The sequence below is a fragment of the Thunnus albacares genome, chromosome 24 (genome assembly GCF_914725855.1).
Source record: "Thunnus albacares chromosome 24, fThuAlb1.1, whole genome shotgun sequence".
Taxonomy (NCBI): domain Eukaryota; kingdom Metazoa; phylum Chordata; class Actinopteri; order Scombriformes; family Scombridae; genus Thunnus; species Thunnus albacares.
The window spans coordinates 20,025,831-20,040,091 of record NC_058129.1 but is presented as its reverse complement, the minus strand read 5'-3'; the positions used below and the strand labels follow the sequence as shown (position 1 = coordinate 20,040,091).

Below are 14,261 nucleotides of genomic sequence, written 5' to 3'. Positions count from 1 at the left end.
TCCCAAATCCACAAGCTACTACACACTCATTCTAAGCAGGTTTTGAGAGTAAATTCGGTTTCCTCAAAGCAGACAGCGTGCAGACTAAATACGCTGGATTTCTCACTGTGAATCTCATCAAGAGAAGAAGAAAAACAGACGAGGGAACAGCTGTAGCGGCTTCATCTGTTGTACTAACTGACTAACTGTGTGTCTTTCTCAGAGGAGCCATCTTTGATCAGCTCATGTTTGTTTTCTAGTTTCAGGTTCTTCTGAATACTTCAATACTTTACAACCTCCCTCCCCGACCTCCTATCCCATTTGTTCCCACTGAAAATGTTTTTTAAAAAGCTGAATGATTTCCTAAAACAACAAGGTTTTGTAGTTTGAAGCAAATGTTATTCAAACAGGAATATATATGGGATTAGTTTGGGACTATTTTCTATGGGAGTGTATCGCTGCCACCATGAGAAAGAAATATTTGCTGAGTTTGTGGATACGAGAGAAAAGCTTTTCATTAGAAGAAGAAAGTTACTGGTTATGATGAGAAAAACAACTGGTTCTGCAAGTGATGTGTGTTATCTTTATGTGCTGATGTTTCCTCTGCTGTTCAAAAAGAGCTCATGAAGAAATGATTCATTGTGAAATTATTAGTCAAAACTACAACTGGACCTCATGTTATGAATAATGACAGACAGCTAGAAACAGGATGAAAAAGAGAAGAAAGTTTTCTGCTTATGTGGAGAAACTGAGCAGTTTTTTTGTCATGGTGGCAGCAACGCGCTGCCGTAACTTCCAGATGTGGATTTGGTGCTCTAGTGAGTATTTACAGCAGCAGGACGGTGACTCAACATGAACTACAGAGGCCATTTTCACTGGAATGAAGGAACATGTCACCCAGTGCAACACTGTGGCTCATTGCTGTGTTTTTAATAGTTTCTGGACAACAACAGAGGATTAAGATATATGAGGCTTCAGCTACACAGACAATACTGAGCAGCACAACTCATTCATTCTTGGTTTTGGTCTTTTCATGGGATTTGTTGACCCTCAGAAAAAGATCAAACATCACCAAGCTTTAAGTCTTCATGAGCATGTTGGAACAATCATTATTTGACCAATGAAACATGAAAAAAGTTCCAACAATATGACATCTGCTGGTTATTGATGTCATTTCTGGAAGTGTTTGAGTTCTGAGCAGCTGAGACCTGAAAATAATAATAATAATGAGACCTGAGATTGAAATCTTAGAGTCCAGATGAAACAGCATTTCCAGAGGATCCAACTTCCTTCTTTGAGCCTCTAAAAACAAACATCATTCTTTAGTCAAACTGCTCACAGCAAAGACAAAAGCAGCTGGTGACAAGTTTCAAGTTCTTGGTCCTACAATTGTAGATCTGAGCCTCAAATGTGAAACATGAATCCAGAAAACCAGTCACAAGGAGAATCTAACAAGTGAAAAAAGAAAGAAAAAAGAGCCAAAATAAATCAAGTCATCAGTTAGAAAGGAGATGAATGTAGATAAAGATCAATATTACAGATTTTAATGCTTTTGACGGGTTTCTTCTTTAAGAAGGTTGAGATAGTGTTTATATAATGTTCCATCTGCTTTATAATTACAGCAAATATTGTTTTTTGTTAGTAAATTTACACTTGAGGATGTGAAATGTTTCCATAAAACAATTGAATAAGAGTCATTTTCTTAAATAGTATCTTTAAAGGAAGGGCTGAAGTTTGGCATCATATTATTAACTAGTTTCAGGTTGAAATTAGCAGAAAACAACAAGGAAGAATTTTACAGGATGAAAGTTCAAAAGAAGCTGAAGCTGTTTCTCATTTATTTACAGTTCAGACTTTTTACCAGTTGATATTTTTCATGTAATAATTCCAGTCTGATATTTAACAAGAAACAGCAGCAGTGTTGTTGTGAAACAGCTCTGAGTCTGCGCACTGATGACCTCAGCGCTGACACGTTACCTTTGGAGGCCTGCTATTGGCTGATTCAGTGAGCAGGGCATCATGGGTAGTTGTAGTCCTTGCAGTCAGTCGGCTCAGAAGAATCAGACTGTGATCAAAGTGACTTTTAACAGGATCATTGAGGAGCCTCGACACATCTTTATCTTTATTATTATCACATGTGACTCACTTATCATAACTGGAGGAATAATGATTGATTATAGATCAGTACAGTTAGAATGTGTCTAATATGTGCATTAAAGGTGGAGTATTACTCTTCATTGATGAAGCTTTGGCGCCCTCTGCTGGTGAAAAGATAAACTGCATGCTATCAGTTTAATGAACACAGATTACAGGAAGTGTTTTTAAATGATAAAATACTTAAATATTGTTATTAGAATTTTACTAATGACTGCTGTTAACCACACTGATACCAGCAGTGATGTCATCAAAACAAACATTGATGCTTCATATTGATCTGGATGTAATTTGACTGTTAAAGTGACTCACAGAGAAACTGTCATGATCACTGCCCTCCAGTGGTCACTGTCAGTAACTACAACTCTCCACATACAGCACTGACAGTAATACCTGGGGGGGGGGGGGGGGGGGGGGGGGTTGACCTTTGCCCCTTGATGTTGTCAAGTCATATTTATTTTTATTTGTATGTATTTATTGATTTAATGTTTGTGAAGGCCTGCTCGTGGCCCTTCAAGAAGAACATTTCACAATTAATAATAATTTATCTCTAAATAAAATGACCGTCATGGCCGCTGCCGTCAGTCACATGATGACCTTTCACCTGAGGTCATGGTGACGTGTCCTAACAGTAGTAACTGAGTTGCTGCTGCAGACAGACGCTCGGCGGGAGAAATAACAATGATTTGATTTCATTTCACTGTAAAAAGGGAGAACTTCAGCTGCCGGTAAGTGAGGTTTGCAGCGCTGTTATGTGCACGTTGTTTGCTGTATTTTACAAGAGGAAGTGACGTGAACGTGCACGTTTGTCGCACAGCCTGTTCAGTTAGCCGTTAGCCGCCAGCTAACCACAGTCTGCTGCTTTTCATTACTATGTATGTAATGTGTTTATTGATCGGTCAGCTGATCATATTTATTCATCAATCATTAATCAATCACAAAAACACTCTTGAATGTGATCAAAATCCACACAAATCAAATGTGTTTGAGCCACGTGGTTTCTGAAGGTGAGAAAAACACAATTATGTGCAACTGTGTTAAAAACTGCATTTAATAAGTGAGTGTTTGTCTTTGTTTAGTGACTGTAGTGAATTATTTTGGGGATTGTTTTTGATGGACTCTTTGTGGATTACAAAGCCAGCTGCAGCTGCCTTCCTGCTGCTCATTCATGGGATTATGGGATGTAAAAGAGCAGAGCCTCCACAATAGTCAACAGCATGTATTTAGCTTTATTCTTTGGGCTTGAAACTAATATAAATGTTGAACATCTTTGGACAGATGTCAGATGGCGTTCTTGTGTGATGTGCAGCATGTGATGCTTTACTTTGTGTGTGCTGTGAAGACCATTGAAATCTACCAACCCTGAGGGCCAATATGTGAAACATGATCAGGATGTGGGTGGCAGCAGGCCTGTATCTGGACACTGCCAACATCAGCTTTGTGGATCAATATTTCACATCCTGCATTTAAAAGGTGGACACATCATATACTTCCTACTGGAATCAGGTCGGGTAAGTCAGTGTTTTTCCAGCCTTGGAGTCCACTCGTGTCTCTGTGGGCTCCCTGGAAAAACCCACAACCAAACTAAATGACTGTGATCATATGCAGTTTATTTAAAGGTGCACTACGTAGTTTTGAGAGAGACAACTGTTTCCATTTGCAGAGCCTGCTACTATGATGTCATTCTTTGAATGAGTCTGTCTCATTGGATCATTAAATATCTTGTGCTCCTGCCATTGTTTTTCCCTCAACATAGTTTATTGTCATGTATATTTTCATAAAGCACAGAATGTGAGTAGAAAAGCTTTCCAGACTTTATTTAAACATCATGGTGCTGAATCAAAGCCAACGTTTGGACTTACACCTTCATCAGGGTCAAACAGGAATACTGGCTTCAAACCATCCTATAGGATCATCACATCATTTGCTAATCAGGCCTCATCTGTGTCACCTGCATTCTTACCTGTGTTTGCTTTACACATTATGGCGCCATCTGGTGGTTCAGTTCAAACACATCAATCCAGCCAAAACAACAAACCTCAAATGAATTTCACACAAATTGTATCAAAGCTAAATAATAAGAGTTGAAGTGCAGCTCTTCATTCAGTCCATGTGGCCGTAGTGTGTTTCATTTATGTTTCCACAACGTTTCAGAAGCAACAGATCCAGAAGCCACCTCGCTTATTGCAGCTCACTTTCTCAAAGTCTTGGAAGTGAAGACTAGAAATTGTGTGTCTGTGTTGTAGAAAATGTTTTGCTGCAGGAGAAGTTGGATCCTGTCTCCTAATAGTGTTTTTGTGTTGTGAAATCTGAATTTTCAACGGTGCTTTTGTCTTCAACACAAACATCAAGCACATGGACATTTCAGCATAGAAACACCTGACTGGTGGCACAGTTATACGTCCCTTTACATTAAAGGTCTGAGCTGAATGAGGATGTCTCAACTCTTTAGTGCAGCTTGTGTTGTTGCAATAAACGCATGAATAACAAGGCGAATTCAGCTTATCATGGACTTCTGGGCAGCTTCTCACATCTGAAGAGACCAGAATGTCTTGAAGAGTTTTTCCTCTCTTGTTTGCAAAAAGAAGCTGCTGTCTGAACTCATTTCAACTCTAAATCACAAAACTTTTAAAACATCTTCACTTCTCATCAAAGACTTGGAAATCTGTTTCTTTCAAATACTAAAATATGAGTTTTTATAAAATCACATTGTGACCACTACTTGCTATGAATTGGGCTAAGTGTCAAATAAATAGCTACACCAATATCTTACGTATCGGCCCTTTAAGGAGGATGATCAGTAAAACACAAGGTCAACTAGTGAAAATAGAGACAAAGAGTTTATTTCTCATATTTCTTAGATTTTATCAATAATAAAATAAATAAATACATATACCCCTTCAAAATAAAACAATAGACCAAATTAATGTATTCCCTTTTTCCAGAGCTCTTCAAATATTAAACCACATAAATATATAAATCAATTCATAAATGAAATTAGTCTTTTTGTTAATAGCCGGATAGTATCACATTCGGTTCAATATCATTTTATAGTCCTTCTTTATGTCCTCAGATGCGAATAGTTTAGTTTCCTTGAAAGTTTTGTTCAGTTCAGTTCCTGTTTTTCTCTTTTGTGTATTTTGCTGAAGCTTATCTGTAATCCAGAGATCTGGATCGTCCAAGTCCAGCAGCGTCTTGGCTCTGACTCTCCCAGACGCGACAGCCGTGGTCGGTGATAAACCTCCCGCCTGCTGGAGTCCTCTCTCAGAAAATCCATCATCAAAAACACCAACCTGCACACCGTACAAGTTCACTTCACTTCATGTCAAATTCTCCTTTTAGTAGCACATTTATCAAGATCTTATGCTTATTTTCTAACCTTTTATCAGCTTATTACTGGCTTAAATGTTCACAGAATCAACATAAAAACATGCTCATGAATGGAAAATAAAATTCACAAGACAATGATTTCTGTCAGCAATAATATCTCACATCTCATATCAGTCAGAAAATGCACATCACACATTTTTACAGTGCTTGTGTTTAAGTTAAAAACAACACGTTTCTCCGTTTGTTTGTTTTTTTTCATCCACCGTCATAAAGTGAGCATGAGCTAACATGGATTTTTAAGCTAGCACTGAATAGAATAGTCATCAAAAACACATCTAATAGCGATCCTCCTTCATCCTCTGCTAATCAATAATATCCCGGAACGAGGTAAGTCTCTTCTGGACAACTTTAACACTGATTTCAACAAATACAACAACTTTTCCTCTCTTTCACTCGCTCGCTTGCACACATACAGGACTCCGTTCGCTTGTTTGTGTCTCTCTTAGTCCCCCACCTTCTTTCTCCTGCATCGTTTCTGACAACAGCCCGTACTGCAGGCGCTTACCGCCACCCTCTGGACTTTTAGTCAAACTACAACAATGACTCAAAAAATGTGGGTTACATATCAATCAGTGTTTAGAGTCTGTTACATTTATGGGGGTTACATTAAGAATGGAGAAAATCAACATATTTCTTTTTTTCTTGCATTAACTTGTTACTGATTGGTTAGAGCAAAATAAAACAAAATTAAAGCTGCAAGCAGTGTTGAACAGGCCCTCGCCCTTCTGTGCACGTCAGGCTGCGGTACAATCGAAGGCTTCTGTCACGGGCGTGTAGATGTCGTCAGACCCGAGCTGATTTCAGACAGGGCAAGAAGGAGATAAACATCACTTCCTTTGTCCACTATTTTGCCTGCTGCTGGGGCTGCTTCACTGAAATTTCATAGGGGGCGCTATTCAGCCAGTTTGCATCACTGATGGAATATTGTCATGTGGACGTGTTCAGGCCGGGAGTCTTATCAAACATGTAAAGTTTGGTGCAGACTGGAGCATTTACAATAAAGTTATAGCAACTTCCTCTGTCATGAAGAAACATCAAATCTCAACGGTGTGAGGATGAGAATTTTCTGCAGGGTGAGACATGTCTGTCTCGCTCACACCTGTGTCATCAAAATTATGCAAGTTTTGGGCCCATTCACTTGAATTTAAATTAGTAAATTGAAAACTCTTGATGAGTTTGTGTGTAAAACAAATTAATTTCCTAATTTCCATCAAGTCTATTTTTAGAAAAGTAAAGACTTTTAACCCACATGACCTGGTCAAAGCGTGATTGACATGTGTACTGTCAGGTGTGTAGAGACAATAAATAACTGCAGCTGGACACAGAAAAATACTCATATATTTGAATGGAGAGTGTGAGTGAACCGCTAGGTGCTCGGGCCCTAATAAAGGAAAAACTGCAGTACAGAGCTACAAATTTTAGTTTTGATGGTATTTTTCTACAGCACTTTATCACTAAACTGTCACCCTCACTCCATTTTTTCCCTTCCCCTCATAGGTCATCCCCACTACTGAATTATAAATATAAGACCTATAATTATTGTAAAATAAATGATAATAACACCAAACTTCATACAAAGTTTGTATATAATGTACTGTATGTATATAGGCCTTTCTGCTGTATCACTACAAAAATGAGCTGCATTCAACCCCCACACCAGTGGCGGCTGGTGACTCACAAAATTGGGGAGGACAGGAGGAAAACCAACATGGTATCAAACAAACCACATCAAACTATATCATTGTCCCCCATGTCATATTGTGGTGGCCATTTTAGTTACATAGGTGGCGCTAGAGAGCACATTTGGGCACTTTGGGGTTAATTTTTACATTTTAACAAATTTTTTACCAGACCTGATGTGCGTGCCTAATTTGGTGAGTTTTTGAGCATGTTTAGGGGGTCAAATTTAGGTCTGAAGTGGCGGAATAATAAGAAAGAAAGAAACAAACACACAAAATACAATACAATACTTTCAGTGCTCAGGCCCTAATAACCTCTACTCCAAAACAGAAATCTGCTTTCATGGATACAATGTCTTGCAGCTGTAAATGCACTCAGGAGGCATTGTGATCAGATGTCAGAAGGTGTAAATGCAATCCGTACAGCGTGACACATTGATAAGAAACAAAAGGTCCCAGTAAGGTGAAAGGTCACCTGACTCCACCTCTTCCTGACAGCTAAAGCAACCTCCGTAAAAGCTCCAAGTAGTAGCAGTAACTACAAGTCTTCCCCTGCAAAAAAGTGAATGACGTCGGTTGATGGCAGCAGTTTCTGTGACCTGGGACACCATATGTTTGTTGACAAGTCCGCCAGCTCCGCCCAGCTCATTTGCATATTGGGATCCTATCACAATGTGGGCACAGCTGAGAAAAGCAGAAGGCGTTTTAATAGCAGGTGTCGATGCAAAGAGCCATTGATCAGATGTCATTATCCAGATAATGTATCCAGATACAGATCACATGTTAATAGCAGGTGTAAATGGGGCCAGTGTGTCAGAGACTCTGGAGAAGGACAGAGTGCCAGCAGGACAGTCCACATAAGCTCCCATACTTTTCACTACAAACGTGTTTTACAATAAAACTCTATCATTCAATACATAAACAACACAAGAAAAAATAATAGTCTTATTATCATTATTTCCATTTCACAGAATAATCATCAGCCTTATTTAACAAGTTTCAAATGCTGCTATTGGTCCAACCAACATAGATAATATGTTGAATATATTATAATTCTATATATTGAAGCATAAAAGTGTCATCCTTCCATTTAGTCTTGATTTATCTTTCTAAAGTTTAGCTGCGGCAGCATTATTTGGATTTGTACTGATTGATAGACGTGCAGAGAGTGAAACTGCGCCCCCTACAGGTCAGAAGGAAGCACTGACATATGAATGAAAATGTGTTTAGTTGAAGTCATCCAGATTGAATAGTTGGAGTTTGTTTGTGTCTCAGCTGCAGGCAGCAGCAGCGTGAGGACAGACAGCAGGATGAAGACGCTCAGCAGCCGACGACTCGTCATGTTTCAGCCCAACTGAAGAATCAAACACAACAACAACACGTGATCATAGGATTTGAAACTCTGAAACTTGTCATCATTTCTCTTCAGCGCAGCATCAGTCTTTCATTTCAAACTAGTTTGAAAATCTGGTTTACCTTCTACTTCAAGCTCCTGAAATCAAACTAACTCAAATCTGACAAAACCAAACCAAGAGCTGTTTGATTCTTTTACTTTCTATTTTTATATTATTCATTTCATTTATTATTATTATTATTATTATAAGAGCAGAAACAGATGTGATTTGTCTTTTTGATTGGAGATAAATGTCCAATCAGAAGCAGAGACATCCAGATATTAAAAGAACAACATAAAAGCAGCAAATATACAAAAATCCCTGAAATAAAGAAGCAAATATACGGTTCAGATTTCAACATAAATGTGGATTGTAAAGCTGCGACACAAATAAAATTTGATTTTCCAACATGTGAAAATGTTCAGGACTGTAAAATCAGACACATGTTTATTTCTGATAATAAGAGTTTCTTAACGGACTGTAAAAGTCTTGTTTGGTGACATTTGGAGAAAGATTTAGTTTTTCCAAACCTGCATGTTCAGCATGATGGAAATAGAAAACAGCTGTTAGTTTGGATGAAGTTTGACAGCAGGAGTCCAGATGTTTTCTTCATCTTTCAAATGAAGTGAAAAAGAGAAAAATGAGTTTTTCTGTGATAAAGTAAAGCGGAGAACTGTTCCTGGATCTGTAGATGTGATGGTTTCTCCTCCATGCTTGCAGCTCTGTGTGCAGTCTGTGTTTGGATGTTGAGCTGTGAGCTTTTGACTTTCTTCTTCGTTTCCTCTCTCAGCTCCTCGTCACATACCCGATCTGACCTCTGACCTCTGACCCGCTGATCGTCACAGCAGAAGAAGACAAACGGACGTCTGTATTCACTTTGTGTGCAGAAAGTTAACCGACACACGTGTTTCACTGTTTTCTTCCTGGAGAAGAAAACACTTGCTTTTTGTCCAAAGCACATTTTCCAAATATAACTATTAATGTTGATGATTTATATCAAAATGTGACTTTTCATTCAAAGTTGAGTTGTGTGAAGGTTGTAGAAATGAGAAACTGACCCTGCGCTAAACTGTGTATGAATAAACAATATAACTATTAATAATGTTCAGCTTATTATTAGAGTGCTATTTTTCTGAATCTGACAATAAAGATCAAATGAAAGCTTCTATTATTATTTATGATCCTTTTTTATTGGACATAACAGGTGATACTGCAGTTCCATTTATTTCTGCCTGAGTAACATAAACATACAAATGATCAACTTTACTTGGTACAACACAAAAACAGGAAATAAGAAACATTTCAAACAGATTGTAAACAGATTGATGATCCTGTAAATTAGCTTTTTATTGTGGATATTTAGTAAGGCGCTAAACTGTCAGCTGTTTGTCCTCTAATATTCTGTTCACATACAGCCAGAGCTGCAACAATTAGTCCATTCATTGATTATCCATCAACAGAAAATTAACACTTAATCATCATTTGAGTCATTTTGAAGCAAACATTTTCTGCTTTTAGCTTCTCAGGTGTGAAGATTGAATGCTTTTCTTTGTCTTACATGATAATAAACAGAATATTTGACTGTTCTGGACTTTAGTTCAGACAAAATGAGACATTTAAAGACGTCGCCTTTGACTCTGTGAAATTACAACGAGCATTTTACACAATTTACACAATTTCCTGACATTTTATAGACAAAACCATGAATTGATGAATCTATGAATCATAATGTTTATTTACAGCTCTACATGCACATCCAGTAGAGACACATAAAAACATGTCGCTTTCTGAATTGACTATATGATTAAAAAAACAACTAATTGAACAACAAATAAGAGTAAAAGCAACAAAGAGCCTCTATAGGCCAGCGGATACTTACTGTCATTATGTGTGTTATAGTTAGTCGGCAAAACTCTTCCAACATTTTTAAAAACCTTGGTCACAACTTGACGTTTCAGTAAACTTTCAGCCGCTGGTGGTTTTCTCTCTGAGAGCTTCTGAGTTTCACTGAGACTCATAAGGATCAAAGCCACGACCTCCGAACCTCCAAACAGTCCTCTAACAGACTGAGCTATCTGCTCTGAGAACATCAGCTTCTTTTTTTACAGCTTTTTAAATGTCAAACAAACTGTCAGTCATGTGGAAACCATGTTGGTTTAGAAACTGCATTTACAAGCAGTGAGAGATCAGGTTGGTACTAAATAACATGAGAAAGTTTCTCTAACAGGAGGAGACTCTTCCTCCTACAGAGAACACAGAGACACTGAACCAGACCAGATTGTAAACCCAGCACACAGAGGCTGAGTGAATGTGGTGTTGAAGGTGTGGAGGTGGATCAGTGTGTCAGAGGAGACTCTGTAGAAGGACAGAGTGCCAGCAGGACAGTCCACATACACTCCTACTCTGTTAGAGACAGAGGAGGAGGAGGAGGAGGAGGAGGAGGAGGAGGAGATGGATGTTTCTATCTTATTGTGCCAGACAGAGTAACGACCATCAGAGCAGAACAGACTCCAGGACTGATCATTCCTTCCAAACCAACAGTCTTCACCGTTTCCTTTCCTGTTGATTCTTCTGTAACTCACTGATATAAAAACGTTTCCTCTCCACTCGACCTCCCAGTAACAGCGACCAGTCAGATCATTTCTACACAGCAGCTGAGGAAAGACATCAAATCTGTCTGGATGATCAGGATATGACTGATCCTCCCACACATTTGTCACCTTCCTGTTGTTGTCAGACAGTTTGAGTTTTCTGTTTACTGTGTTTGGATCCAGTGTGAGTCGACAGAAATCTGATGGAGAGAACGAGACACAATACAGCTGCAGTTATTGATTGATCACTTGATTGATGATGACATCATCTTCATCCTCAGTAGGATGTGAATGAGTGATGTCACAGTTTGAAGTTTGCTTTGTTTTCATGAATGAAATGAAAAACACACTTACACTTCCTCAGACCTGGTGTCAACCATCGGACTCCAGCAGGCTGCAGCCTGAAAGGAGGAGGGGGGTCAGAGCAGCACGTTCTCTTTCAGCATGCAAACATGGACGTTACATCGCTCTAGTCTACTGTTTGATTATTCTGTTCAAATGTGGGGTTGGGCTTTGATAGACTTTGATCCAATCTGAATCCAGTATCCCAATCCTTCTGAAACCCTGATTGAATCTAATCAGGTTGAACTTTCAACATTTACAGGAAACTTCAGTTAGAAATAACAAAAAGTCAAAGATTGAGTTGAGATGTGTGATCAGCTCTGACAGAGAAAATGTTTCCAGCTCTTCCTCCTCTATCAGACATTGTCTCTCCATACACTCAAAAACATCATTCATGCCATCATTTATTATTAAGCATTTGGATTTCTGTCATTTTCATTCAATCACCACAATTTGAAAATGGATTTATTCAAATCTCATAAAATCTGCAGAAATATTGTAATTCTCAAAATAATGAAATGTAATCAATTAAAACGTATGAACATGGTTTGAATATGGTTTAAGTCAATTAGTTCAAACGTGTGAGATTGGTTTACATATCAAACTCAGGAAGTGGAATCGTTTCTAAACAGATACGTCAGAATTCTTGCCGCCATCTTGACAACCACCTCAGTGCAGCACGAGCGAGCACGAGACACTCGCACGAGGCTGATTACCGGTGAGTTCCATCCATACTCAACGTAGTTCATCTGACAGTTTTCAGTGTGAGTGCATGTTTTATTACTGCAGTTGATACTGTCTCACACATCATCTGCCTATCAAAACCAACCAGGACGCCACTGTATTTACCTCATGTAATGTCAATAAATTACAATATAAATAAATGAATCCTCTCTGAATGTATATAATATATATTATAATTTTAATGATGGAAATAGTCAGTAGCAGTAGACTGAAGGTGTTTTTATGTAGGAAGGTGTGAAATATACGGCCAGAGAGGTGAGCTTTAACATGGACTAAAAAGTGCCAGAGGATCATTTTCAATAATTCATATATTTTTGACACTGCTATTTAGAAACTCAGTAATAGCCAGATGCTAATTTAGCCTGTACATGTGTTGCACATGGTGGATGCAAACCCAAACTCTGCTGCACAACCTGGACACCACCAAAAAAAAGAAAAGAAATAGTCAAAATGGTTCATGTTGGGCTTATGATTTGATAAGTAAAAGGGTCATTATATTGTAGAATTACATGTTAAGTACAAATACATTGAGTGTCTGACTAGAACAGTTTGTGTTTTACAGGAACCTAATTCAACATCATTTGACATGACGCTGAATGCCAGGGCAACCTCTGACATCTTGTAAGTATGTTGTAAACACATTGAGAACATGTGTAGTATAGTTTACCTGCACACTGTTGAACTTGCACTTACAAAGCTCTTGTCATGTGTGAACTTGACTGCATTGGTGTGTGGGCTTTATGCGACTTCCCTGCAACAGCTTCATTAAAAGTTGTTTTTTCGAAGGGGAATTATCTGTAACTTCTGACCATCACATGTCTCTTTTCAGCCAATCACATGAGACTTTAGAGTATAATGTAATGTGATCATCACATAGTGTGTAGTTAATGACCCCACAACTAATAGGATGTGTTTTGTCTGTGTTCACAGATATGTGAATGTGGCCATGTAAAGTGTGTGACATTTCATTATCTACTAGGTATGAGTTGCTAAAACATTTCAGGCTCAAACATTTCCTCCATGGCAGCAATCGCCGGTATCCGTGTGTATATGTAGATTGTCCGTGTATGTTCACAAGGTGGAAGAACCTTTTGAGTCACATATATCAAAAACACAGGAATCTAGAAACACCACACGTTCAGTTCACTACATTTTCTTGTCAGGCGTGTGGATGCCAGGAACTTTCAACAGAGAAGGACTATTTTAGTCACGTAAATCAACATCTTGGGCAATATGAAACCATAACCTGTATGTTTGAAGGATGTACTTTCTAGACAAATATATATAGCACCTTTAACTCTCGTAAAAATCAAAAACATCATCGCCACAACCAAACCCCATAGGCAAAATCAGTCATTTTAGTAACTACAGCACATCTGCTTTCCTTTCAGTACAGTTTGTGTTATTGTATGACTTTGGTGAATCTAAACTGTCCTTTTTAAAACACTGAAGTCACTATGGAGCGATGGAGGCGATGGAGTTTGGTTTGCTTGGATAGGCCATTATTTTATGATGTAAAGGCAGTTTCCTTTCAGTAAAGTCTGACGGTAAAGTAAAGCGGTGAAAATATTATAACGTACACTTAATCTAATATTGTTTGTTTTAGATGGACCTGTTTTTTAAGTGTCTAAAATATGTTGTGTTGCTGACCCTGTCCACAGCAGCGCATTTTCCGTTCTTGCTTGTTGCATGTTCAAAGTGATAGTTCAGGTTCTTACCTATATAGTGACATTAGCTGCTACTTACTAGTTTAATAGATTCTCCAGTTTGACCCATCAGCTGCTTCCCTGTCTTAAAACACAGTGTTACTATTTCAAGTGTGGACACAGCTGAGAAAAGTTTTTGAAGGATGCGCAACACATTTTTTGGGATTCATTGTCCCAAACCCTCTTGCTTGCTAACTGCTAACTACTTTGTTTCTGGAGCTCGACACAACAGAGCCCTCGTCACTGTTTGTTCTGACAACTTGTAGTTGAAATTGTAGCGTA

At 38.4% G+C, this 14,261-nt stretch overlaps 2 protein-coding genes across 2 annotated transcripts in view; one reads left to right on the top strand and one right to left on the bottom strand.

Annotated features, from left to right (window-relative positions):
- Positions 1–14,261, top strand: part of LOC122976060 (NLR family CARD domain-containing protein 3-like) — a 395,924-nt gene that overhangs the window by 275,438 nt on the left and 106,225 nt on the right. The gene's annotated exons all lie outside the window — the stretch shown is intronic.
- On the bottom strand, positions 9,765–11,376 carry LOC122976124 (stonustoxin subunit beta-like; the record flags this gene model as incomplete). The annotated part of the gene is made up of 1 exon (XM_044344443.1): positions 9,765–11,376. A coding segment is annotated over one exon (537 nt), but the record flags the coding sequence as incomplete, so codon positions are not given.